The 27,698-nt window shown below is 43.4% G+C and overlaps 6 protein-coding genes across 13 annotated transcripts; 2 read left to right on the top strand and 4 right to left on the bottom strand.

Annotated features, from left to right (window-relative positions):
- The first annotated feature begins 2,920 nt into the window (after positions 1–2,920).
- On the top strand, positions 2,921–5,932 carry LOC107304478 (cyclin-B1-1). Of its 2 annotated transcripts, none has more exons than XM_040520222.1 (9): positions 2,921–3,426; positions 3,631–3,745; positions 3,833–3,929; positions 4,032–4,244; positions 4,347–4,472; positions 4,576–4,824; positions 4,924–5,097; positions 5,206–5,384; positions 5,504–5,932. In XM_040520222.1, exons 1-9 carry the CDS (start codon positions 3,375–3,377, stop codon positions 5,637–5,639), a joined length of 1,341 nt encoding a protein of 446 aa, XP_040376156.1. In that variant the 5' UTR covers positions 2,921–3,374; the 3' UTR covers positions 5,640–5,932. The 2 variants fall into 2 exon arrangements, with proteins under 2 accessions (XP_040376156.1, XP_040376155.1); XM_040520221.1 differs by having other exon boundaries at positions 4,029–4,244.
- Positions 5,933–6,866: 934 nt separating this feature from the next.
- LOC102716836 (UDP-glycosyltransferase 87A2-like) lies at positions 6,867–9,306 on the bottom strand. Its single transcript, XM_015834712.2, has 2 exons — positions 8,736–9,306; positions 6,867–7,849 (listed from the first exon to the last, which is right to left on the bottom strand). Exons 1-2 carry the CDS (start codon positions 9,277–9,279, stop codon positions 6,930–6,932), a joined length of 1,464 nt encoding a protein of 487 aa, XP_015690198.2. The 5' UTR covers positions 9,280–9,306; the 3' UTR covers positions 6,867–6,929.
- A 253-nt stretch (positions 9,307–9,559) lies between these two features.
- Positions 9,560–14,940, bottom strand: LOC102716736 (UDP-glycosyltransferase 87A1-like). Its single transcript, XM_006644806.3, has 2 exons — positions 14,383–14,940; positions 9,560–10,478 (listed from the first exon to the last, which is right to left on the bottom strand). Exons 1-2 carry the CDS (start codon positions 14,888–14,890, stop codon positions 9,583–9,585), a joined length of 1,404 nt encoding a protein of 467 aa, XP_006644869.1. The 5' UTR covers positions 14,891–14,940; the 3' UTR covers positions 9,560–9,582.
- A 1,032-nt stretch (positions 14,941–15,972) lies between these two features.
- On the bottom strand, positions 15,973–27,613 carry LOC102715898. 6 transcript variants are annotated; one of them, XR_005811385.1, is made up of 4 exons: positions 26,200–27,613; positions 25,329–25,426; positions 22,362–22,491; positions 15,973–16,019 (listed from the first exon to the last, which is right to left on the bottom strand). XR_005811385.1 is itself a non-coding variant. In XM_040522241.1 (2 exons), the coding sequence occupies exon 1, from the start codon at positions 27,578–27,580 to the stop codon at positions 26,231–26,233; it is 1,350 nt and encodes a 449-aa protein (XP_040378175.1). In that variant the 5' UTR covers positions 27,581–27,613; the 3' UTR covers positions 25,149–25,426; positions 26,200–26,230. The 6 variants fall into 6 exon arrangements, 2 of the variants coding, with proteins under 2 accessions (XP_040378175.1, XP_040378179.1); XR_005811387.1 differs by lacking the exon at positions 15,973–16,019 and having other exon boundaries at positions 21,224–22,491; positions 25,329–25,481; XR_005811384.1 differs by lacking the exon at positions 15,973–16,019 and having other exon boundaries at positions 21,225–22,491.
- Positions 18,374–19,727, bottom strand: LOC102716458 (psbP domain-containing protein 6, chloroplastic). 2 transcript variants are annotated; one of them, XM_006644805.2, is made up of 3 exons: positions 19,311–19,727; positions 18,844–19,160; positions 18,374–18,715 (listed from the first exon to the last, which is right to left on the bottom strand). In XM_006644805.2, the coding sequence occupies exons 1-3, from the start codon at positions 19,627–19,629 to the stop codon at positions 18,545–18,547; spliced, it is 807 nt and encodes a 268-aa protein (XP_006644868.1). In that variant the 5' UTR covers positions 19,630–19,727; the 3' UTR covers positions 18,374–18,544. The 2 variants fall into 2 exon arrangements, with proteins under 2 accessions (XP_006644868.1, XP_015699232.1); XM_015843746.2 differs by having other exon boundaries at positions 18,682–18,767.
- On the top strand, positions 19,808–21,082 carry LOC102716174. The gene is made up of 4 exons (XM_015843747.2): positions 19,808–20,246; positions 20,322–20,408; positions 20,526–20,684; positions 20,769–21,082. The coding sequence occupies exons 1-4, from the start codon at positions 19,896–19,898 to the stop codon at positions 20,907–20,909; spliced, it is 738 nt and encodes a 245-aa protein (XP_015699233.1). The 5' UTR covers positions 19,808–19,895; the 3' UTR covers positions 20,910–21,082.
- Positions 27,614–27,698: the final 85 nt, after the last annotated feature.

Here is a 27,698-nt window from a genome sequence, read left to right as displayed (position 1 = left end):
TGTCAAGTGATTTATGTACGGGGTTTTACTGGTAGCTCTCATGGACTTCTTTTATGTGTTTATGAGTGTATCCCTTGGAGGCTTCATCCTCACCTCATGAAAACCTTCTGCCCTGTAGAGCTAATTGATGTGAGTGGGGTCTAATCTTTCAGTGAGTTGGATAACTATGATTTGAGAAAAGAAGTTGTCGACCCGACTACAACCGTATTAGATGTTGTTATGTTACGTTTTAGCGATCGATACACCTCTCCTAGGATTGTTGATATTGTCGATGCAGATCAACTCTATTTCTGTAAACAATCGAGAACAAGCAAGAACAAGATAAAGCAATCTAAATTGCAAATAGGAATTAAGTCTCAAGATAAACGATACAACTAATTAATAAGGTGAGGTTTCGAACATGTAACCAGGAATCCTAGTCGGATGCGTAATTACATAAAAGTAGCAATGACTAAACTTTCAATTAATCAAAACCCAAATAACTATTTATAGAAGTAGGAGGACGTCCAGTGGTCTCTACACTAGGTGAGGGTGCACCTCACTTGGGCCCCTCTTAAGCCAAACACAAGTTACAAACGCATTGATCTAATATAGGTGACGCAACACTTTTTTTTTTGCGATTACTATCAAACGAGATGGAATTTGGATATAAGGCTGGATCCGTTGAAAAGAGGGCTCCAATATCTTTCCATCAAGTACTCACGGAGCCAAAACGGAACTTGTATGTAAATTTGACGATCGTTTGAAGACAGCAATATAGCGGATCACCGAATCAGATTCCAACACTTGAGCATCTTGGTCGTGAAATGGGCAATAGTTGTATCCGTAGTAAATGTGGTCACATCAGCTAATGTACTTGACATCCTGATAAATCCCTTGGTAAAATCGTCCTTAATTTCCAGTCTGACCCTTTTATCCTGTTCACCCGTATCATCAGTAATGAATCGCCTGTATTATGATATACTGATTCCTCCCCGGAGACGTTTATCCACTGCCATTAGTCACATGCAAGTCAATTGAAGTCTTGGAGGTATCTTCAATCCAAAGCTGTCGCTACTGGCCCTTTGTCAGTGTACGAATTTGGACCACATATTCACATGCCTCTCAAACTCTCAGCAGTTCTGTAGTAGAGTATACTTGCGCTGTGTATGCATACAATGGAGTGGTACTTTCCCATGGGTGTAAATGATGAATTCCTTAGTTCCGTCAGAGATTGCCTCTAGCTCAAAGTGTTTTCTCTCTCTTTTTTTTTTAATTTGATCCATGCCACTGTAAATTTGTAATTTTTAAAAAATACCATTACTATTTACGATATCGGCTAGGTGCCACTATAATTTTGCAAAATTAAATCCATATCATTACCGTCACATTTTTCATCTTCATATAGACCAAAATACCTCTAGACGTGGGACCCAGTTCCATCTTCTTCCTTCTCCTCCCCCTCTCCTCTCCTCACTGTCTCTCTCCGGTCGCCGCCGTCGTTGAGGTGGGCACGGAAGCCATGGATGGTCGTCGCACAACGCCAGAGGGTGCAAGCCGAGAAGCGCCGCCGAGCTTCTGCGCGGTGCTCGCCACGACGGCGGTGTGGAACTTCACCTCTGACAGCAGCGCGTGCGCCTACCACTGCTAAAATGACCACGACTCGTCGTCGGCGTTGAAGATCCCATCGCCGAGCGCGTGCACGTGTGGGTGATGGAGTTCTTGCGCGCGGCGGGCATGTCGCACATCGTTGAGGGGCCGCCGGGAGCTGGTCCGTTCGTCGGCACCCGGTCCGCCCGCCGCCGCCGCATCCTAAACCTGCAGAACAACAGTAAGAAGCAAGAAGCAAGCAACAAGAAGAAGCAAGCAGGAAAAGGATGCAAGGCAAACAACAACACATTCACCAGAGCGCAGAGGACGACCAGGCGGTGGAGAGGTGCCACCTACCTGCCCCATGGCCAACAGCGCTCGCCCCTTACTGTGCCGCCCGCCGACGGAGAGTAAGAACTAGAGGAGAGGAAGAAAAAGAAAGGAGAACGGAGAAAGTGACGGAAAAAATGACGGCGATGGTATGGCTTCAATTTTATAAAATTACAATGGCACATAGCCGATATCGTGAATATTAATGATATTTTTTTAATACGAAGAATTTGCAGTGGCATTTATCAAATTAACCTTTTTTTTTGGGAGATGCTTTCTTAGGGCCCCTTTGAATCACATAAATAAAAAAACGGAGGAATATGAAAAACATAGTATTCTGATAGAAATATAGGTGTAAAACAGATAATTACAAAATACAGAAAAAACGTAGGAATGACTGTTTGATTGAATCACAGGAAAAACACAGGAATTTGAGGAGAAAAGGATTTTTTCCATGAGATTCAACTTCTTGTTAAATTTTCTTCTAAATTTGTATAGCAAGATGTATTCCATAGGAATTTCATAGGATTTCGTAGGGTATATTCCTTTGATTTAAAAAATATATCATACGAAAAACACAGGAATTTGAGCAGAGATATAGACTCAAAGAATTTTTTCCATGAGATTCAACCTCTTGTTAAATTTTCTTCTGAACTTGTATAGCAAGATGTATTCCATAGAAATTTTATAGGATTTCGTATGGTATATTCCTTTGATTCAAAGGGCTTTGTAAGAAAAATTCCTATAAAAATAAAATCCTATAAAATTCCTACGAAATTGCTTTTAATCAACCAAGGTCTTACTCAAAGTTGAGCTCAAGGAGTACTCTATCTGTGTCCGACACATGTTTGCTGAAATTAAACTTTTCTCTATGATTTTCCATTTTAAAATATAGTAAATTCCAAGAAGGTAAGTATATACTTATTCGATAGAAAATAGAAATGAATATGAAAGCATATTACGTTGTAAATGGCAGCTCCACTAAACTGGAAAGCCTTTCCAGCATCAGTAGCTAAACTGGAAACCCATACCTACACCCCCAACGGCTAGTTCCCCGTGGCAGCCGCGGCCAATCCCAGCCGTCCGATGCGCCGCTTCTGACCGTTGCGATTCGAAGCCCTCCCGACCGTTGGAGCAGCGACCGCTCCTCCCCCGACCCCACCTCCCCGCTCCACCACGTAAAAGGCACGCCGCCCGACAGCGGATCGGGCACTGCCCTAGCGCTATATCTCGCCCCTCCTCCCGGCGCCGCCTCCAAGAACTGTACCCGTCAGTCCATTGGCCCCGTTGGTTGACCAGAGCAAGGGTCGAGAGGTGAGGGGAGAAGGGGTGGTGGTGTGCGCGCCCCTGTAGAGCTCGCCGGAGCCGCGGTGGCTGCGCTCGCCGGCGGGGAAGAGGGGTCGCGGGCGGCGCGGCTGCACTCGTTCTTCGCGTCCGTACTCTCCGGGCTCTTCGGCCAGGGCGAGGAGGAGGAGATGGCGACGCGCAACCAGAACGCCGCTGCCGCTCCGCAGCTGCAGAACAGAGGTGAGAAAAGCCAACACGTCAGATCTTTGCTCATAGTTGACGGAATTCGAATTCCTGTAGTGTTGTTCCTTGTACTCATCGGTTCACTGTCCAAAGAGTTGATCTTTGCTCTTCTTCTTGTTTCGTTTCCTCTTTATCATGAAGAAAAGATTCCCACTTCTTAACATGAAATTCTCACGGCATCTGTCTCCTGCTCGATTTCAGACAATGTTGCTGCTCTGGGAAAGCAGAAGGCCGTCGTGGCCGGCAGGCCCGACGCGAAGAACCGGCGAGCCCTGGGCGACATCGGCAACGTCGTGAACGTCCGCCTACCCGAAGGGTACGGAACAACGCGCGCGCCATCCCCTAGTCACGCTGTCATTTTTCCGTTCTTTCTCTGACAACTTCACTTGTTCTCTGTAAGCAGCAAGCCGCTGCAGCAGGCGCCGGCCGCTCGCCCCGTCACCAGAAACTTTGGTGCTCAGCTGCTCAAAAACGCGCAGGCAAATGCTGCGGCAAACAAGGTACATCGGCCGACCAAATCCTTCATTTTTTTTTCCACCGAACTATCTGTATTGAAGCATATCATCTGAATCTTACTGAAACATTTGATTTCACTGCAGCAGAACGCAATTGCACCTGCTGCCGTGGCAAGGCCCGCGCAGAGGCAGGCCAGGAAGGCTCCTGCCAAGCCTGCCCCCGAGCATGTCATCGAGATCAGCTCTGACTCTGACGAGAGCATGAGGCAGCAGTCGGAGAGCAGCGCCAGCTCTGTCCGCAAGTGCTCGAGGAAGAAGGTCATCAACACCCTCACCTCAGTGCTCACTGCTCGCTCTAAGGTGTGTTCAGTTGGAAATTTCAGAAATTTCTACATGCCTTTGACCTTCCAGTTCTTTGTTCAAATAGCATCTTAACCTGTAGTGTCTTAATGCTAATGCCAGGTTGCCTGTGGAATTACTGATAAACCTCGAGAAGTGATCGAGGACATTGACAAGCTCGACGGTGACAATCAGCTGGCCGTCGTGGACTACATCGAGGACATCTACAAGTTCTACAAGGTCGCTGAGGTAACCAGGGAACTCTCTCTGCTTGATCCTTCGCTGCATATGCAAATGCTGTATGTGCTGGTCTCTGAAAAAAAAATTGTAATCTTTCCTGTACGGCACGCAGAACGAGTGCCGCCCATGCGACTACATTGACTCACAGGTGGAGATCAATTCCAAGATGAGGGCCATCCTCGCGGACTGGATCATCGAAGTGCACCACAAGTTTGAGCTCATGCCGGAGACCCTCTACCTCGCAATGTATGTCATCGACCGGTACCTCTCGTTGCAGTCCGTGCTGCGGAGGGAGCTGCAGCTGGTCGGCGTTTCAGCCATGCTGATAGCTTGCAAGTACGAGGAGATTTGGGCCCCAGAGGTAGGCAAGAAGAGTAGCACATTGTTATCCCTTTGCTCAGCATGTACATTTCTAGCAGGGACTTGTTCTGATTTGGATCTGTGTGTGATGTTCTTGCAGGTGAACGACTTCATCTTGATATCAGATAGCGCATACACGAGGGAACAGATTCTTGCGATGGAGAAGGCGATTCTGAACAGGCTTCAGTGGAATCTCACTGTCCCTACACCTTACGTCTTCATTGTGCGCTATCTCAAGGCAGCAGCATCTGGAGATACCATTAGTGACAAGGAGGTAAAGAGCCATGGGATCTGTTGTGTTAAGCAGGTTTTAGTTTTATTCATGTGAGTTTGTTAAGAAGCAAGTTTGTGTGTATACTTAAATTTCTTTTGCTGAATGCAGATGGAGCACATGGCCTTCTTCTTCGCTGAACTAGGACTGATGCAATACGGGCTTGCGGCGTCCCTGCCTTCTAAGGTTGCTGCCTCTGCTGTCTATGCAGCCAGGCTCACTCTTAAGAAGAGCCCTCTATGGACTGACACGCTCAAGCACCACACAGGCTTCACTGAGTCACAGCTAATGTAAGCCCATCATTACATTATGACTAACTAGCTTTACTGGAATCTCCATTGGCTTAAATGGTTGTATCTTGAACAACTTGAGTATATATACTTATCATTTTTCTCTGTGATGATTTCAGGGACAGTGCAAAGCTTCTTGTTACCTCACACTCTACAGCCCCTGAGAGCAAGCTGAGGGTTGTATACAAGAAGTATTCCACTGAGCAGCTTGGAGGAGTGGCACTACGCCCACCAGCAGTAGAGCTCTGCAAATAAATGGAGATTAGCTTTGTCTCGTATTTTGTTTGCTTCTATTTTAGAGTGCGATTGAAGGCAAGTCTGACATTCATTCGTTTGTATGTTTGCTTGTTTTGGGAGTCAAGAAAGTTTGAAATCTTGACACGCTTGCTGTGATGTTGGTCAGGAGTCAGGGTATTGTGTCTGACTTCTAATGGCTAGGATTTGGTTTTTACTAGTATGTGATAATACACCTTGGTGTATATAACTGTCATCTGGATCTTGTCAGTAACAGCTCTTGATAATTATGAATGATGATCGAATTAAATGTTTGCATATAATAATTTTCTGTCTTGAATAATTTTCTGTCTTGTCAGTAACAGCTCTGTCGCCTCATAAAAAATTGATGTAGTTCCAGGGAAATATGGTTTGCATCTTGTTAGTTTCTTGAAGAAAAAAAAAATCTGAAACCTGCTCCCAAATCAGAATTTAAAATCTGTAACAATTATTCGTGGTTACGTGGTATTGGAACATGCAGCCCTTAACATATGCCCTCCCATCACATGACACATCTAAATGAACTATATATCATATTCTTGGTGCCGCCAGACTGACCGACTCACACATATCATAGTCCTTAACACAAATTTTCAGTAGCAGTTTTGAAACCTCTAGCTAATCCATGTATAATTCTCAATTCACCATAAGATCCTGCAGCAAGTATTACGATTATAAAGCTAAATTATTACGTTTCAACATGTTCGCAAGCTGGGACACATATATGATTGTTAATAACAGTACAAATCAGGGGCGAAACCAGAAAAAGCTTAAGCCTAGGGACACATATATAACCGTTTTTGAAATTTATATGATATATTCTAATTTCAATGGGAATTTGAACCTAGGCCTGAGGCTTAAGCCCTATCTGCCTCAGGCCTAGTTCCGTCACTAGTACCAATACTTCACACACCTAAGTAAGTATATCTCCTAAAAAAGTGTGAATTGTAGAACAAGATGATTATATTAAAATGAGGTTAATCAAACGATACATAAGTTAGCCTAAAAATTATACTACACTCGTTCTAGAATATAAGCATTATAGGTGTGTTTAGCATAGAGTAAGGAGGCGTCAAAAGATTTTTTTTAGTCATTTTAGTGGCTAATTTTTAAATTTTAAATCGATTTATATTCTTTTTCTAAGCATCTGGTCGGCTTTGCAATCATTGAAATAATTGAAACCATGGAAATCAATATATAAATGCTTATATTATGATACAAAACTTGAATCCCATAAATGTATATATTTTCGGATGGATGGAGTACATTAGTTCAAGAATCAGTTTTGGTGCATTTTGATGAGCATATAATCTCCATCAATGAAGTCAGATTGCGATGCGAAGATCCACCCTTGTTGACTGCTCTACGAGAAACCTCTTTCCACTCTAGAGAACGCCTCCTTATCGCTTTGATCTCGGTCTCATCAGATGCCATAAGCCTCTTAACAGCCGTTGCAATCTCCTCCCTTCTGATCAGGCGATCCTTATCTGTCGAATCCCTCAACTTCACTCCAATCTTCCACTCTTCCACAATTAGCCGGCCATCAACCGGTTGATCAAAGAACAATGGTAGTGTGATCATAGGTACCCCAGCAAAGACAGCTTCCATTGTCGAGTTAAACCCGCAATGGGTCAGGAAGCCCCCAACTGAAGGGTGGCACAGAACCTTCAGCTGATCACACCATGGAAGTATCATGCCCCTGTTAGAGTTACCAACAAGTTCTCGCACTTTCGTGGATTGGTCACGAAAAATCCACAAGAATTTGACCTCACTTGTGGTAAGGCCCAAGGCAATCTCATCAAGCTGAGAGGATGACACCGAGACAAAGCTGCCAAGGGAAACATACAGCACTGATTTCTCAGGTTGAGAATCCAACCATGTTAAGTAATCTATCAGTTTAGTAGCTTCTCCATTGGACTTGGTATGGTTGTTTTCAAGGGTCATATAGGGAATGCAGGGCCCAATAGGGTACACTGGGCAGGGGAGTAATGATTCAAGAGAGTCGATGACACTGGCCTCAAGCTCATACATAGTGGTGAATAGGAGGTGTTGTGCTCTTCTGATGCTTGACATACTTGCAAGGATATGCTTCATTGATCTCTCACTGAGAATTAAAGGCTTGAGATCAGATAACATTATTGAACTTGAAGCCAGGCTCGAGATATAGTGCCCAATTTTCTGATCAGGTTTATCTGGTGATCAAAAGTACATAAGAGTGAAAATTACAAACTGTTAGATCGTTCATAACTGCAGAAACTTACATCTCTCAACCTCAAATGTTACAAAACAAAAGAAACACTAGGAATGGAGATCATGCAATACAGTACAGAAATGGATAATGTTAATAATCTGGAGTCTTGACAAAGTTGTGGATTGATCTGATTGACGTATTGAAAGGAAGAGATTGAATATCAATGATACTACATTGGCTAGTTCTGTTATGAACTGGGTACTGATTAGTCTAGCTTGATTCTGTTTGATTTCCTCGTCAGATACTACTTAAGCTTGGGGCGAACTGGCGATGTATGCTTCCATTAAGCCACGAGTACGGGATTTGTTGGTTGGAGTGCCAATATGAGAAAGACAGACTAAAAATATTTTGTTAGCTGAATACCTGAATCACGTGAGCATCAGCAATGGATCATGTGACAAAACTACTTAACATATTGTTTTCGTATTTGACGGTGTTTCTTTGACCATGTTACATTGGCACTTGCATTTCGCACATAAGCTGCCTATGTCCAAGCACTTTTTCTGAACAAATTATATCCAAGTACTTCTTTCTGAACGAAATATATCCAGGTACTTGAATGTGCATATAGCAAACAAATCAAGAAATAGCTTCGTGTAAAGTTATTACTAGCCAGCATTGTCTCTCTTGGAGACTTACCTACTAGTAGTAAGCAGGTAGAAATCAGAGTAAATATACTAATACATCAGTTCATGGATGCAAAAATCAGGCAGTCCTTAGATTGATTCGTATTGTGGCCGTGGGGTGGTTCAGTAACCATGAGATTGAGGAGACGGAAAGCTTGGAACTTGGAAGCAACAGGCAATGGAAGCAGGAAGATACCTCACCTGATGTGGCACCGGCGTCCGGCTGTTGCTCCTTGAGCCACGACGGTAGGCTGTCGAAGTTGTAGTATGCGGAGAGGAAGACGGCGGCCATGGGGAAGAGGAAGCAGACGGGCACGCCCCTCCGTTCGCCGACGCCCACCACCCATGGCACATAGGAGTCGGCCACGAGCGCCGCGACCGGGGCCGCTGTCTCCTCCTCGAGCCGGAGCCGGTCGAGCAGGCGCTCGAAGGGCGCCTCCATCTTGGCGGCGACGGCGTCGAGGAAGCCCACGTGGTCGGCGGCGCGGCCGTGCTCCGAGGGGATGACGTTGGGGATGGCGCGCAGCCGCACGCCTGGCGGCGCCGCGGCGGCGGCGGAGGAGGACAGGAGGCCGAGCCACTCCTCGGTGACGACGAAGGTGACCGCGGCGCCGCGGGCCGCGAGGAGCCGACTCAGGTTCATCATGGCGTTCACGTGTCCCCGCCCCGGGAACGGCACCGCCACAATGTGGCAGCGGCACGGCTCGTCCCCAACGGCGGTGGCGGCGACCTTCGCGCTCGCCATCCCTCCCCTGCTTGCGGCTCCGTGCTGTGTGCGCCTTGTGTGGCTCTCGCGCCTTCCCACTCCGTTTCCTAAACTGTGCTGGTTTTATCCTTCGTCTAGCTTATCTGAATTTGAAGAAATTTGTACAAAAGTATAAGAAGCATCTGATTATTTGGTCGAATATGTCATTGTTCATTGGCCTTATCCAGTATAACTTCTTATAATTTGATCAAATTATACAAAACACAATAGCATCAAATTAATTTTATTAAATCCAATATTGTTTTTTTTTTGTTGCACCGGTCCCTTCTCTGGGAATCAAACTCACTGGCAGTTAAGCCTCCCCGCGGCGAGATCTTTCACGAAGTCGTTCAAGGAACGACGCGACGAGCCACCGTCCTGCACGGCGCCACGGCAAGCCTCGCGCAGCCGCGCGGCTCTTCTCCTCATCTCCTGGCTCTCGCCGTCATCCGGATCCATCAGCTTCGCCGCCGCGGCACGGATCGTGTCGCTGCCGACGACGCCGTCGGCATCTCTCTTCTGCCCCCACAGGTTGATGCCGATCTTCCACTCGTCAGCCACGACGCGGCCATCCACCACCTGGTCCCAGATGCCGGGGAGGGCGAGCAGCGGCACGCCGGCGAACACGGCCTCGAGCACCGAGTTCCACCCGCAGTGGCTGAGGAACCCGCCGACGGAGCGGTGGCACAGCACGTTCAGCTGCTCGCACCACGGCACCACCAGGCCCTTGTCGCCGGCGATCCGCTGCATGCCGCGGGCGCTGGCGCTGTCCCTGGCCACCCAGAAGAACCTGGCCGCGCTGTCGCGCAGCGCCATGGCGACCGCTTCCAGCTGCGACGGCCGCATGGAGACGACGCTGCCGAACGAGACGTACAGGACAGAGTTCTCCGGCTGCGCGTCCAGCCAGGCACCGTGCTCCTCGTCGCGGATCTTGCCGGCGTCACCGTTCAGCGGCATGCCTGAAATCGAAGGTCCGACTGGATACACGGGAAACGGAACCACCTGTGCTATCCTGTCGATGGCGCTGGGTTCAAGCTCGTAGGGGGAGGTGAAGAGGACACACTGCGCCTTGCGCACGTTGACGAACGCCTCTGCTACTAGTTTCATTGGCAGTTCCCAAGAGCGGAAGAGCTTGATGTCAGACAGCCTGACTGATGAACAGCCTGGGACATATTGCTCCAATGACTTGCCGCTTAGTTCTGCTTAGAGTATTAGGCCAGTATCAGTGGAGTTTTATAGACAATAAACAGTGTGTCATGTAGATATTTTTGATGATATGATAACATATTAATGAAGAGAGAGATGAAATGAGTTTCATAGAGATGAAACCATGTATGCACAGTTACCTAGACAGTTTGTGTCTTACATGTAACCTAGGAAACAATAATAGATGAAACTATGCACTGAGAGAGTGGTGTTTATCCTAGTTTCAAATATTTTTAGATGATATATTACTCTATGTAATCGTATCCATAAAACTTACATTGAGAATGGTCTTATGACACATCAGTTGTATTACGGTACGGTTAATATACAACATAGGTTGCAAGATGCAGCTGCAAATATACCGCTCCCAGCAGCTTTTCAATTTGACGCAGTTAAATTTTGAATATATGTCTGATCGTTTATCTTGTGCAAATGTTTTGTGTAAATATACAAAACTAGAAGTCGTATTTAAAATATTTTTAATGATAGAACAAAATAATTAATAATTATCTATTTTTTAAGACAAATAGTCAAACATTAATTTAAAAGTCAACCATGTTGAATAAAAAAATAGGCGAACTAGAGGATGAGATCCGATTCAGACGGGATAAGTTATGAAATAGATGATACTAATTGCTATAGGATAATACTAATTGATATTATGTAACTGGTATCATCAGAATTTTTGATAGACAAACATGGTTTAAGTGGAGATTGGTCCCACTTAACTCATCGGGACGGAATCTCGTTAGCTAGTTTTTCTGACTACGGGGATGCTAGGGAGTCCTAGAAATGGTTGTGTACCTAACAGGAATGCCTTACCACAAGAACTGAAAAAGGCAGTGTGGTTTTAGTTGCATACTTGCACCCTTTTTTATGACTGAAGCTTCTCTCTCATTCACAAAGGGGAAATAAACTGAAACTCCTCCTGGGCTAAAGAAATAGTGATGTTCTAGAATCAAATACAAATATACGGAGGAATAAATCATTTATCTTGTCCATACTTTCCTTAAACTCACATGTACTTTTAATCACTATAAAAGCAAAGTACAAATTATTCAGGATTCAGGACACACCGACACAGAAATGTAATAATTGCTTGAATATGCTAAGGACTATGTGTTAGTGATCGCATTTAGTACAGGTGAAATTATCTGTTTGGAGGTTCGAGCAGACATTCCTGCACTAACTTCTGCACTTTTCAATCTATTAAAAAGTTAGATACAAAAAGCACTTTGGATTAGTTACATACAACTTCAGAACTTACAAGTACAACAGTGTAAACAGTGTAGACGGTTATTATCTATTTGACACACACAGGCAACTAAATAAACATCTTGTACAATGGCTTGTCTATTTGTTTGTCTGCAAAATATTTAATTTATCCTTTGACATATAAATCAAGATAATCAATGATGCTAGCGAATAGACGAGACACAGCGTAGAACAGTGCTAGCGGTGTCGGTTTGGCATTGGAGCACACACAAGACACTGTTGTTATCTGTTAGATGGGGCGATTTTTTTTTTTTTTTTGCAAATTTCATAACATATAAACGGGTTAAAGAAGTACGTGCCCTTATGGATAGGAAAAAGTTAACTGATCAAAATGCATTTCGGTTTAGTTATTTCAACTGATCATTGCCATATCATGTTAACTGTCCCAGTAATCAGATTAGCTACTTCTCTTCTTTCATTTTTCCAGAATTCTACATTAACTTTGTTTGGTGCTGTACTGTAGGGGTTACTGCTTTGTCATCAATGGACAATGTAGCACAAAATAGTTTTAACAATGGTGTACTTCCCATTATTGAGCATCTCAGAGTCAAATCCGTGCAATAGATATAAGCGAAGATATCAATCAAAAGGTGACCCTCATCTATTATATATATAAAAAGTAACAGGAAAAAGAAGCCACCACGTTTACTTTCACGTGCTAGAAAATCATACATTAATCGAAGGAAAATAAGAGAAAAAAAGAAAAGGTAGGGATTTTTTTGGATCAGACAACTTAAAAAAAGAAGGTGATTTTTTGGATAAAAAACTATTTTTTGAATCGGACAACTCCTTTAAAAAAAGGTACGTGAGATTTTTTTTTTATCGAACGACTCTAAAAAAAAACAGTGTGATTCTTTAGATAAAAAACAATTTTTTTGGATCGGACAATTCCTGAAAAAGAACGTGATTTTTTGATTTTTTTAAAAGTGGAATCGACTAGGAAGTTTTTTTTTAAAAAAAGAAAGATCTATCTATTATATATATATATAAAAGGAGCCACCACGTTTACTCTCACGGGCTATAAAATCCCACGTTAATCGAAGGAAAATAAGAGAAAAAAAAGAAAACTCAATCAGAAAAGGAATAATGTCAACTGGACAATAGAAAAAATAAAAAATAATCAATCGGACTGTATGTATTGTTTAAAGAAAAATAAAAAAGATCGACGGACTATACATGTTTACTTAGAAAATTTGGACTCTTTTCTATCGGAATCGTGGAATCATGTTTTAGATTTGGAAAGCAATAGTCATTTATGGTCTCTCACCAATCAGGAGCAATACATGTATTTGTTTGCTAATTATCCTGACTACATCCATGGCACTGAATACATAGACGTGGCAATGAAACAAAATACAAATACACAAACGTTAGAAATCCTCTTGCCAAAATTAGCTTCATCAACAAATTAGATAAAATCCACCATGTTCACTCTGACGGTGTAAAAGTCGTCAAACTAATGTAAAAATTTTAAAAAAAATTAGAGATCAACTAGAAACACAATTTTAAAAAATATGAAATTAGGAATAGCAATTAAAATATGAGTCCATGTAGAAATACAAATTCCAAAAATATAAAATTCAGATAAAAAATTTAAAATTAATATTGAGATAAGAGTCTACGTAGAAATACAATTTAGGAAAAAATATAAAATTTGGATTCAAAACTAAAAATAATCACCTCCTAGAGAAATATTTCTACATGGACTCTTACCTCGGTATTAATTAAGAGAAAAATACATGTGATTAAATTGTATTTTAGAATAAAAAAGTAAGAAAACTAAAAAAGTCTAAAAATAGCTTTATTATTGTGTCCATATAAAAAAGTTTAACTAACAAATGAGATTTAATCCTCGAAGCTATACCAACATCGACGAAATAAAATATAAAAACACCGGTAATAAGTAATATTCTAATACTAAGAAGACATCACTAATATTCTAAAGATAAAGATGAAAAAAATAAAGAGAAACCAATATACCATAGATATTAAATATCATTAGTTTATTTTATAAGTATGAGAATAGTAAAAGATCTATCACTTTTGCTTTCTGTACATATGAATAGAACTTTTGCTTTCTGTACATATGAATTACTATGTCAATTAAAATATCAAACATATAATTTGGTCAAGTCAAGGCAACGTTTAAAAATTATATTGCTAATTTTAATATTTTAAAAATAAAACATGAAAACATACATGTAATTATGAATGAAAATTTTATAACAATACTACCCGCGCAATCTGCGCGGGCCACCAGGCTAGTTTCTTTATAATTTGATTTCAGAACCTTAAAACATAAGATTATTCAGTTAGAAATTCGTCCTAGATCAAACTAAATACTGAAACCGTGTATTTGCATCATCCAAAGTTCTAGGAAGCATACAGTATATTAATATGTATTAATTTGAAAGCCATGCTCTTTGAAGCCTCAAGTTTTGTCCTTTTCAAGAATTGAAATCCATACTGACCAAACGGCAATACACTCAGAATTTGGCGTGGAAGTCAAGAGATTTCGTGGAAAACGAAATCGGCATGATGAATCGGACACATCGTGGAAACTACAGCGCTGATTCAAAAGAAGAAAATTGGAGACAATGACACTGAAGCCAATTAATTTACCTTGCTCGCTTTCACGGTCATCCACCGGCGGCCAGAGGTCGAGGTGGTAGAGCGCCCAGAAGAACGTGGCCGCCATGGTCCACAGCGAGCACACCGGGATCCCGCGCCGCGCCCCGGCCTCCACGCCCCATGTCAGGTAGGTGTCGGCCAGGATGGCGTCCGGCCTCCGCCGCTCCAGCACCATCCGGTCGAGCAGCTCCCCGACGGCCTCGCCCATCTTGCCACGCACGGCGGCGAAGAAGCCGGCGGGGTCGGCGCCGCGGCCGTGCTCGGAGGGGATGACGTTGGGGATGGTGGCGAGGCTGACGCGGCTGGCCGGCAGCGTGGCGGGCACGCCGGCAGAGGCCAGCAGCGCGTGCCACTCCTCCGTCACGACGACGGTGACGGTGAGCTCGCCGTCCGCCGCCGCGAGGAGGCGGCACGCCGCCAGCATGGGGTTGATGTGGCCGCGGCCCGGGTATGGCACCGCGACCACGTGGCGGGGCACCGCTGTTGGCGCCATAGCCATTATTGATCTCTCTGTCTGTGCAGGAGGCGAGGACGTGATGGACTTCTGGACTTCTGTCTTCTGCGGTAGTAGTGTAGGGTAGTTTTGCGAGTATTTATATGTTACATTGGATGTTTAGATATATATTTATTATAAATATTAAATATAGATTAATTATAAAATTAATTATATAAATGAGAGCTAATTTGAGTGACATATTTTTTAGTCTAATTAATTCATAATTATTGAATATTTACTGTAGCATCGTATAGGCTAATCATGGATTAATTAGTCTTAATAGATTTATCTCGCGAATTAGTCTAAAATTATAGATATGTTTTATTAATACTCTATATTTAATATTTATAATAAATGTCCAAAGACAAGGGCTTTAGCCCAATCCAAACGCCAGCTTATGCTAGCACGATAAAAACTTTAGAATTTAATTTCAAATTTAAAGTTAAAAATAAATTTTTAGCTTATATGTGTAAGCATAAGCCAAAAAATTAAGGGTCTGAAATTCCATCAGAATGTTGAAAAAGAAAGATGTTATACAGACGTTAACGTAAGGTGCAGCTTCTTATAAAATTTTGAATCATATCTCCTCTCTAATTTAATCCCTCTATTTTTTTAAATTTGACACTGTTGTAACCAATCTTTTTTATTAAAAATTTTCATGTAGATATGTAAAATTATAAGCCATGTTTAAAGCGTCTTTAGTAATAAATTAAACCCCAGCAAAATAATTAATAATTATGTATATTTTTAATAAGATTGTTAAACTTAGACTAAAAGTCAACGTGTAAAATAAAAAATACAAAAAATATCTGTTTACCATATGATCTAATCAAACGGTCGGTTAACTATTTTTTTGTTTTGCTATCATCTGTTTACAATACTTCAATCGAAATTATAAGAGCACGTTTTCCATCCATAAGGTATCGCTTGCTATATAAAATTTAGTAATTCTAGTATTTAAGATAGCAAGAGGTATTAAATTTTATATAGAAAACAGTGATACATTCTAGTAATTTTCTCAAGGATAATAAAATTGCTCAAATTATAAGCTTCTCTTGTTCTCGTATTTTCGCAACCATACGTTCCAAAGGTGGCTTGATGTATTTCTTCTCCTCTCGAGACATAACTTTTTCTGCATATCACATATGAAATTTTATAAAAAATTTAGAAGAATAATATAAAGAAAATATATCGTTTAAAAATATATAAGTTTAAATATAACTTATACCAGAAACAATAAAAATCATAAATATCAATTGTGAATAGTATGTAATTTTGATAGCATAGTTTTATTTTTAGTTCTACTTGTCTATGTTGAATTTAAAATTACATATTCATACAGTATAACCATATTGATAAATGTTACCATTGTTCTTTAAGAAAATGTTTTTTGAGTGACACGTATGAAATGAGTGTGTTCCTTAGGGAAAAAGAATACTTTTTCAGCACTTACTGAGAGTTCGTAACTTGGTGAGATCATCTGCATTGCAGAAGCATCAAGGTTCCTCGTAGGTTACGGCCATGGGTTTAATTTTTTTTTTCATAGTGCATAGTGGCTTTAATTTTTCATGACAGCCATTAACACTTTCTATTTTATTAGTTTTTATATCTTTCTCAATATATATGAAAGTGCAAAATATGCACTAACATCCTAAAATCCAAAATATAACACCCCTCAACCCTCCTTCCTTTCTCCCTCACTCCAGGTTCTCATGAGTCATGTCAACGACCTTGGCTCCTCTCCAACCCACCGCTCTCCAACCTGTTACCAATGCACCACCTCTGCTCTCCTCCTTCCCTGACTACCGCATCTCCTCTCATGCTTCTTTGGCTGATGGTGCCAACGAGCTTGGTGGCAATAACGTGGGTACTAATGTACTATGACAACACCAAGGGCGGTGGTGCCGGAGTGGGTGACGGCAATGAGCACGACGACATGGATTTAATGGTGGAACGCTCCTCTCTCTCTCTAGATATCTGATCTAATCTCAAGCTTGTTGAATCCAATTGCCAGTGATGGCCCAGCTTACGGTAAAGAACCTCAAGCTCAAGTCTGTGTTGATGGAGCAACTTGGGACGGAGTAGCTTAGGCTTAAGTGCTTATCGACGATGACAATTACGATAAGAGTAATTTGTATTAGTGATAACCACAACAACAAGAACAATTATATAGGGAAAAAGACCTCTTAACGTGTGGTGAGACAACACACCCATCCAACATGATCCCGAACCATGTGCCCCTATGAAGTCCACCGAACCTTACAGAAAGGTATAGGTGACCTGCCAAGGCCACTCAACCTTATCCCCCTCTCTTCTTCACGGTGAGTAACGTTTGATGTTGTGTGGGACTGTGTTCAGTTTTCAAAAATTATTAGGAGGGAGGTCACATTGACTCGTACGGTTACACATTTGAAATATTAAACGTAGTCTAATTACAAAATAAATTTTAGATTCCACCTGGAAACAGTGAGACGAATCTTTTAAGTCTAATTAATCCGTCATTAGCACATGATGGTTACTGTAGCACTTATGACTAATCATATATTAATTAGGCTTAAAAGATTCGTCTCACGATTTTCTCCATAACTATGTAATTAGTTTTAATATTCATGTATATTTAATATTTTATTTAAGTATCCAAAAATTTAATATGATGTTTTTAGAACGAAACAACACCTAAATATCTCCGCGCTATCTCTCCCGAGAGCACTCCTCCACGAAGATCACATCCGACGTGGTGTAAATACGTCCATACACTTAATTATGCCCTAGGTGAGACACACAGGGCACACATAATGGCACGCTATCTGACAATCTACAGGGCCGTGATGTTGCGACTGTTTGTGACTTGCGATGGTCAGAGCAAACAAAGGAGACTTGGATTGCCCAGTTGTCCTTTCTAGCTCCTCGCTTCGTCTGATCCCTCTTATTCGTCCTCCCTAATGAACTGATTTCGTGCTTCCATGTCCTAAATTCCTTGCTATTCCAGGCTTAAACTCCACTTGGTTTACCACTACCAATGCCAGCTAACAATTAACGGCAAGGAAGGTAACAGATACAGTCCATTACATTTGTAACATACAAGTTACAAACATAAACAGATTAGAACATAGCATTTACTCTTATCGGGGAAAAAATAATCCGTGCATTGTGTGCACTGTACACTTAGGTCTCTCCCAATCATATAGGCTATGGACAGTACTGTCATGCAGTAGCTCTATACTATGGTTTCCGGGAAGCAGTTTTTTGTGTTTACGTGACATCTAAATAGTTATTAAAAATATAAAAAGATTGAAAAGATAGATTAATATGAGTTATATTACTCCACAAACATATAAGTTTAAATTCAACTTATACAAGTTATAGCAAAAATAACAAAAACAATTATGAATATGTCTATACTTAGTTTTAGTTTTGTTTGTTTTTTGCTCCAACCTGTAGAAGTTAAATTTAAAACTTGCATATTTATGGAGTGATATAATTTATATTAATCTATCTTTTCAAATTTTTTATATTTTATGATGATTATTTAGATGACATACAAGAAAAAAAAAACTGCTTCCTGTGGTTTCCAAGCTTCAAAAGCAACGCGCTTTTCCCTTGTCAAAATGCCTCGTATCACCACCACTGGTCGCACTTGAAGACCTGCAGCGATCATCACACTTTAAATGAATCCACTATCGTCTTGAGAACTTTCTCCGACGACTGCCATTGTCTGTCGTTGGCACTGGCAACGAAGAGCACCACCGTGCTCCCCTTGGCAGTGGCCTTGGCCAGATTGTGAGAACCGGTCAAGGCCAGTGGAGTCTCCAGCACATAGCTGTAGTACTGCACCACAGAGAAATTGCCCCATGCATCAGGGTTCAGCAACACCTGCATTCTAGAGATCTCTTTGGCAGTATTAACTGCAATAGCTGCACACGTATCGCGCAGGGGATTAGGGAAGTGAGGCTTACGGTTTGGCCATCAATTTTCTCCACGGAGGTGTCGATGAGCTCGTCGGAGTCGAAGGTGTTCCCGGTGACGAAAGGCCCCAGCGACGTGATCAGCCTCTCGGGGCTCCCGATGTCCTCAATCGTGGCGTTCGGCTTGTTCGTCAGGCGGATCAACGGCGACGCCACCACCTGCACCTTGCCCTGCTTGTCGTCCTCGAATTTCACCTCCACCCACGGCTCCGCGCACTTGGGCTGACAGTAGTTGCCGGACAGGATGTTCGCCACTCGCGTCTGCTTCCAGGTGGGCGGCAGAATGAACTCGTAAGGCTGCACATTGCCTGAAATTGGTGAAGAATCACTTTTGAGTGTGGTGGATTCGACGCGCCCCCATCTCAGTACGCCACAGGCGCAGCCACACCAACTAGGCAGAGATGACCGCTAATTACTGAGCAAGCTACCATGAACTGCACCGGAGTAGTTATTAGTACCAGCTCGAAGTGCAGGGGTGTCCTTGGAAGTGGCGCGGAAGAACACGAACCCGGGGTTGGACGCCGCCGGCGGCAGGACCGCGCCGACCTCGACCTCGCGCGCCTCGGCCGGCAGAGGCGCCTTCAGGAACGCGGCGCCCAATGCCGCCCCCGCCCCCAGCAACAGCTCCCTCCTGTGGCTGACAACCGCCGCGAGGGGCGCCGTCCGCGGGGCAGCGGCGGCGTTGTCGACAGACACGGCGTGGGAGCGCGCGCAGCAGCCGGAGGCAGACGGCCGGAGGGCATGGAACAGCGGGGAGAAGACGGAAGAGGAGGCCATGAGGACGAGACGCGCCCGGCCGCGGCTCGTGTCTGGACCTGTCCCCGCGCGCGGCGCCACCGGCTCGCGGCTCTTATCCGGACAAGTGCGATATTTCTCTCCGTTTGGTTGGGTTTTGAGATTTGCAAGGAAACAAAGACCACCACGCCGCCAGTGACTCGCGAACGCAACACGTACGACATACGCGCGGCTCAGCTGTGTCCTCTTGTCGACCGGTTGGTTGGCGATAAGATAAAGGAGAGCACACAGTAGAGCTCGGCAACACCATGGCGCCGGCAGCGGCAGCGCTAGCTGCTCCCATCGCGTCCATCGCCCACAGCTCCGCCGGGAGGGCCACCGCGGCCGCGGCCGCTCTCGCCGCCGCCAGCCTCCGCTCGGCCAGGACGAGCGGCTCACCTCTTCTAGCTCAGCTCGGCGGCGGTGCTATCGCCTCTTTTCTTGGGTTCCGTTCCTTGCCTCGTGGCGTCCACGCCATGCCTAACCTTCGTCGCTGCTCTTCGCAAGGCGCAGCAGTTGTACCACGGTCGAACCAGATGCTCAGATCAGCGCGGCAGCAGAGGCGTTTGGTGCCCAGAGCCAGCAGCTCAGATGAACCCAAATCCACCACCGAAGAGAAGGTATGCATCCACACGCCTAGAGCGATCCGTCCCTGATGAAGAAAGAACAGTGACGAACCATGTTTTATTTGGCAGACACCATTTGGGTACACGAGGAAGGACGTGCTGCTCATCGGCGTCGGCGTGACGCTCCTCGGCTACGGCCTCAAATACGGCCTAGAGGTGACGTGTGTTCTGGCCGCCCTATCTTCTCCATTATGTACTCCAGTTCACTGCTGCTTTGGTTTCGACCATGTGTGTCTTCTTCCCTTTCACATCCTTGCCATGAACTGGACACAGCTCGTCGGAGTCGATCCCTTGCAAGCGGGAAACGCCGTGCAGCTGATCATCGTGCTCGGGATGACGGTGGGGTGGATCTCGACGTACATGTTCCGGGTGGCCAACAAGGACATGACCTACGCCCAGCAGCTCAGGGACTACGAGAAGCAAGTCATGGAGGTTTTGACACTTGTTCATTTCTGGCAAGCAGTGTTTGTTGGTACTACCAAGAGACTGACCTGAATTTTGTTGCTCCTGTTCCAGAAACGATTGGAGAGCTTGTCAGAAGCTGACCTGCAGGTTCTGCTCGAGCAGGTAGAGGAAGAGAAGCAGAGCCTGACTCCAGTGAGGGATCAGGGTGTTACCTTCACCAGGAAAACGGAGGACCAGACGAATGCTAGCTAGAACCCCTTGATTCTGTAATTAGCTAGCTCTTCTGCACTGCTAGATAGCTAAGAAACTAGCGGTGGATGTGGATCGCACAATGTTGCGCGATTCGAATGACCCGCTAATGTCTCCCGTGTTTATGAATTATTTCGAACTAAAAATAGTTGGTGATCCTAATCATCCAGACGAGATACGCCACTCTTTTACTCTAAACTTATAAATAAAACAGTAAGCAACAGATAAACAACTTGTTCAGAACATAATCTCTATTTAAATGTCTATCAAAGCTATTTAAAAACTTTTTTCTAGAAAAATAACGATGTATGAATTGCCATGTTATACTCCATTTGCTTTAATATCATCATATCATCAATTTTAAATAAAGACCTAGCTAATAAATATAGCTTAGGGGTGAATTTCAAATATTGGTAACTTGTGTTAACATGCATTAGTTCGGTAAAAATCTATACTTAAGCAAAAGCAAGCCCAAAATAGTTGGTTCTTGGAATGAATCATGAGACAGGGAATCAGGAAATCTATGTGGCAGAAAAATCAGGAAATCCAAAACAAGCCCAGATAGCTGTTGATATTTACGAAATGTAGGATATTTTTCTGTGACATCTAAGCTATGTCTGTCTAGATGATCCAATATGGCAAGCTCTGACTTCAAAACAATGATTCGAATTAATGAGGACTAGGGGAGCAAATATGGTCCGGCAGATCTTTCAGGGAGTAGACAATACACTTTGTTTGATTAATGACCCTTGACATATATAAAGGCAAAAAATAACATGTAACGCAATTAGCACAACAGGATCTTCATATTAACTCTATGAGGGTGCTGTTGCATATATTTTTCAGAAAATAAGATGTTAGAGTTGGGCGTTGTCTTATATTCTCAATTAATTAATATAATGAAGGTAAAACTGATCAAAAGAATTAGTTAGAATGGTATTCATTTCCTAAAGTGACCAACAAAATGGCTTATGTTTTTAGTATGATTCAGCACAGCAGATGGCAATTGGCAACAATCAGTGTAATTATGTAATATACAAAGTTCAAGATATCCAGAAATTCTAAAGACTACTACTATTCATCTGATAAACCACAACATTCAAGTAGATATTTTGGTCCGTTGCAGGTTTCAAAAGACCATCAGTCGTTACTCTCTCAATTTTACCCAAATCTTAATAGTCTTTTAGGGACTATAAGTGAGTTTGCATGGCTTCTATATCTATACTTCTATAAAAATGAGTAGTGATGGTAATGAATCTGTCACCTATCCTACCGCCAACTCTCTCCTATTTTTAAAAGAAAAAATAATTGTGACACCTATATATCAAACCACCTTTATGAACTCTAATTTATGTGAAAAGAACATACTACTATTGGACCAATGTGCCCACATTCCAGTAACAAATATAGACATCAATTTAGGAAATGATATATTTAAAAAATAATAGTAATAACCTGAAGGTCTCCCCTGAAATTCCAGCATCCAGATGTTTTCTTTTCTTCCTGAAATTACAGAGATCAAGAGCAGAATGGTTCCTTGCTACCTATTCACGTTGCCAGGTGCAACCTTGAAACTAATGTCACCCTGTAAAGAAAAAAGAGAATGTAACTTCATAGAAGAATTGATTTCCCTACCAACTGGGACTTTTGTCTAGAAAAAACAAACTCAAAGTGTTTATTTCACCCTATCAACAATTGTCACTGACTCAAAGTAAATATGTGTTAAGAATTTGGTATTGAATCTGAAAGCAATAAAGGAATCATGGAAGTATTAGGGAAAAAATATTTTGATTACAGGAACTATGCTCGCTGTATAAGCCTAATTTGATTAATCCTTCTAACGTTAACACTTCAGTCATTCTTCTCTTACCATTTCTTGTTGCAGATAGCACTCCCTGCATCATTAACAATCATGTCTATAAAAGATTCATGAACTTTAGAAGATACATTTGGATATACATAAATAAGTATTGAGTTCCAAGAAGCATGAATATCCACTAAGCTATTCTTTTGTGATCACAGTTATGAATCAGGTGCAGAGGTGCGATCAAAATGCTTAATAAACAGAATTTCTGCCAGGAAAACAAAACAATATATTTTATGCACTAACCTGATCTGACATGATGGGCATATTCTACAAGCAGTAAACTGCTGAAACATTTCTATGTTTCCAGTAATAATATTCAGTGTTATAAATGGATTAGAGAAGTCAAACAGTTTCATCTGTACAGTTGATTACTGTTTATTTTCTACCAATATATTCTCATTACGACACACGACAAAGTCCCTTCTAGAGAATAACCATAAACTCAGAACAAGTTTGAATTACTACCTCCGTCCGCAAATGCAAGCATTTCTAGGTTGTTTAGCAAGGATTAAGGTTAAGAGAAAAAGAATAAATGAGGAATGACGGGGGGGGGGGGGGGGGGGGATAAAACGAGAAGAATTTTGAATGATAAGTGATTGATGTGAAAAATAGTCAGAACTTCTTATATTTTGATATAAAATTTAAATATCAGAAATGTTTACATTTTGGAATGAAGAGAGTACCATTCAACCGAGAACCTGAGACTAAGGCTTAATTGCTAGCGGAACACCATTGATCTGTACAGATTTGAAACTCGTTGCATATCACCATTTGGTTGAACTCTGCTTGTTGATGTTGATCACAATCTGCATAGTCCTAAGATGCATAATGATTATATTTTCTTTACTAGCAAAATGCCCGTACGTTGATATGGAGTTATAAAAATCACTGGCACATTGCAAAGAGGAAACTTCTTGTCATTTTAGAGCTTAATTTTAGAGTTAATAAGAGATTATTGGTTGCTAAGTTTGATTTGGAGAATGGATAGCGATCCCACATGTCAGAATATGGGAAAGTTGGTGGTGGAGTGGTGGCAGATTCACCACTCACCACCATCATTACTCATTTTTAAAGGAGTAAAGATAAGAGCAAACTATTCCCCCAAAATACTCCATGTAGTGGCACACTGGAAAGTGGATGTCAAAGGAACTGACATCTTCGGTGTTGATTTGTCCTGCCCCCTCTAGGGGATGCTTTTGTTTGCTGGAGACTAATGAAGCCTAGCGCTCCCTGGGAATAATGCGCCCTAGCACCGGGAGCAGCAGATTGGCAACGGCTACATCAGGCGACGGTGGAAACAGCCTTGATCTTCACTTCGTCTAGCTGCCACTGCTTCTCCTCACCCTCAAGTTCACCCTTTAATTACTCCTCCTGCAGCCAGATACAGCTGGGGAGGGTGTCACTGACGTGGCATGCGTGCAATAAAGTATAGTAAGATTAAACATATTAACTGAAGGGGCACTAGGGCAGGTTAGACTATCCTTATAATGTACCTGAACCCAGATGCATAAGCCAAATCTTCAGCAAACCTTCAGCCCAAAATTATAGATTTTAATTACATGCTTGGATATGTGCACTTGGGATTTGTGATGCTGCATTCAACAAATTATAGTTCTTATACCCACTAATTGAAACTGCAATCGTTTTCCTCAAAATTAGTGTGCGCTTCAGGAATTAAAAGTACAATCAGTACTGCACACATATCAATCTGACTATTGAAAATACATAGTTTCAGCATCTTAGGTGTCAGTAGAGGCTACTACCGAAAAGCAATCAATCGGTAGAGCAAAGTCAGTGTTGTCAACATTGATTTCTTCAAGTTTTTGTTTTTACCAGAATGAGTGCTTTGAAAACGCCCTGCACTCTGTCAAGTTTTTTTTCTTCAGAGAATATCATATAATTTCTTATGAATCACAGATTTAATCAGGAAGACCGCAAGTAAATAATTTTTCACTTGCTATTATTTTGATCAGCATGTTCCACCTCTAGAAAGAACTGCTGTAAAGTAGTAGGAAGCAGAGATCCGTCAAACACATCCCTATAAAAACATCATGGCAGAACAGCACAAGGGCATTGAAAGAAAATCATCCAGTTTCTCTTTATCACCAGTTGAGCATCAAGAACTAATAAAATATTATTAACTACTTAAAGCGCAGTTGTCCATCCTCATGTCACCTCCTCCCACCGTGCACGCAGCACTCAGTTGCTCCTTCCCACATCATGTGTAACAACTGTAGGATCTAATGTTTGTCAATATCCACCATCTCAGCCTATTCCCTACAGATGGGTCTATCCTGTGCGTGTCCTTCCTCTCAGCCCATCCCAGGCCCACCCTGGAAGTGATTCTCTAATGGACAGGAAACCCAAACCATGAGTAAGACAGATCATAGCTGCTCATTTTCATATTTATTATTCATTGAAAAGTACAACAAATCGCTATATCGTAAATGGCATGCAAATCAGTTTACTGATTCCAACATGAATCATGAATGCACAAATTAACATCACACACTCAAGGAAAACAGGAAAATAAGGAGAGAAGAAATTGGTTTTACCTTCAATGCAGGGGAGGACGAACCGAGGATGGGGAGCAGGGTGTCGGTGGACTGGATCAGGTTATGGGAGGAGGAGATTGCAATTGGCACCATAGAAGCTGCAAGGGGTCACATGCAGAGGATTGCTGCCGCCGCCATCAAGCAGGAATAGAGCTCCATGCCAAAAAAAAGAAAGACAAAGGAAGCTACTAACCAAAAAAAAAGTATGTATAGCTTGTGGATTGATCAAACGAAACATAATTTTTGGCCAATGATAAAATCCCAGCAAGATTCAGAAGGTAAAAATACACTGAATGCATGTACTACATTAAAGTTACAAAAAATTCCTAGGAAGAGATTTTGACTGAATCATCCTTTGTGCAAGGAAAAGATCTATACAATACTTGTGGTATTGCCTATTAAACAACACTGAGCCTGAGCTACATGTACTGCACCTGAAGGTTAACAAAATTTCCTTGGAAACAATCTTTACTGGTTTACCCTTTGTTAAGGAAAAGATCTATACAATAGATGTGCTATCAAGCAGAACTGAGATAAAAGTGCTGCACCTGAAGATTAAAAAAGGAAATGCAATTCTTACTGATCACCCTTTGTTAAGGAAAATATTTATACAATACTAGCACTAAGAAGCATCAAGCTACATGTATTCCACCTGAAGGTTAACAAAAATTCCTTGAAGTGATTTTGACTGAATCACTTTGGTGAAGGAAAAATATACACATTACCAGTGCTCTTAAGCAGCCATGGGCTACATGCTACACCGAACATCATCAAAATTTCTCCTAAGCAATGTTGACTGAATCATCTAATGATCTGATTCTAGACTCTAAAGACATACATGCTAGAAAATATAACTCACTTGGATACGTACCATGTTCTTCAACACCTTATATCAGAGTAGATCAGCCAAAGACTTCAAACTTCTTCTTCCCCTTGAGGAAGACCTCTTTGTCAACAAGTTCACGCATGTACCCATCAAACTCCACAGGAACCCCACCATTGAGCCTCTTCATCTCCAGGAACCACTTGCTATCTGTCTCCCATAGTTCCTCAAACCCATCAAGGTAATGCACATTGCTGTACTTCAACTTCAGCACATCAACCAAGATGTTGATGCCCTCTCCCGCAACGTACACCTGCCTGCCTCCATTGACATTCTCCTCAATCCTTCCTCTGAGGTTCTCACCATCGCCACCAACATGAACAGAGTCGAAATCCCCTTGCATCCTTGATATGATACCATCGACAATGTGCATCAGGCTTGGTGCCCAGCGTATTGCCCCCTGTGGTGGACGGAGCATTCGCTCAGCCTCGCCCTCGCACACATTGTACCAGTAATTCCCTGGCTCCACATCCCCAAATTTCCTAACGATCAGGGGATCCCTTGCCTTGGAGAACTTGATGGGCGCAACCCTGGTATCCTCGATGATGCGGACACCAAGCTGACCCTGCGCTCCCCACCTGTCCCAGTCCTCCCAAAACTGCTTGTGTTCAACAATCCCGACCATGGATTGTAGGTGCTCGATGTCAATGTAGAAGGCGAGGCGCTTGCCCTCCTCGGGCATGCCACCGGCGTAGGAGGCGGCAAGGCAAAGGCTGAGATCGACGACGAGGGTGCGGTTGAGGTAGCGGGCCTCGGCGAGGGCGCAGAGGAGGCTACGCAGATAATGTGGCATGGGCTTGCAGCGGTCGCCGCCGCCAAGGTAGGCGAGGTACTTGCCCGCGGCGAACTGGGAGCGTGAGAGCGCGGGCGGGGGCGGAGGGGCGGTAGCGTTGGTGGCGCCGCGGCGGGGCTTGCGGGCGAGGGGGCCAGAGTGGTATTCCCCGATGGAGGTAACGGAGTAGGCGCAGGTGACGGGGTCACGGGCGACGGAGAAGCGGCGGTAGTCCTTGTAGTTGGCGGAGGCGGTGGATCGGGCGCGCCATGCCATGTCGCAGGAGGAGGAGGGCGGGTCGCCGGGGACGGGGCGGCCGAAGCGGTTGAAATGGACGTCCGGGAAGGCGTCGATGACTCTGCGCATCATGAGGTGGAAGAGCTGCGGGTCGGCGCAGTCGAGCGTGGAGGTGGTGTCGCAGCTCCCCTGGTCCTGCTCCTGGTGGGACGTGGACGTCAAAGCGGCGGGAGGGGAGAGGGAGATAGGGAGGCCGCAGAGGGTGAGGAAGAGGAAGGCGACGAGCAAGAGGGCGGCGGCGACGTGGGCGGAGGAGGTGATGAGGGCGCCGCGCCCCAGCAGCGGCCGGCTCGGGTCCATCGCGCGACGTCGACGGCGACGAGATCTGGTATTCTGGTGGCTGCTGCGGCGAGCGGACGGTGAACTGTTTCTAGAAAGACGACGACCTGTGTACGGCCCATCCGTTGATCCAGGCCCG

This window comes from Oryza brachyantha, chromosome 1 (genome assembly GCF_000231095.2).
Source record: "Oryza brachyantha chromosome 1, ObraRS2, whole genome shotgun sequence".
Taxonomy (NCBI): Eukaryota; Viridiplantae; Streptophyta; class Magnoliopsida; order Poales; family Poaceae; genus Oryza; species Oryza brachyantha.
The sequence above is the reverse complement of the archived record's forward strand: the minus strand, read 5'-3'. Positions and strand labels throughout refer to the sequence as shown.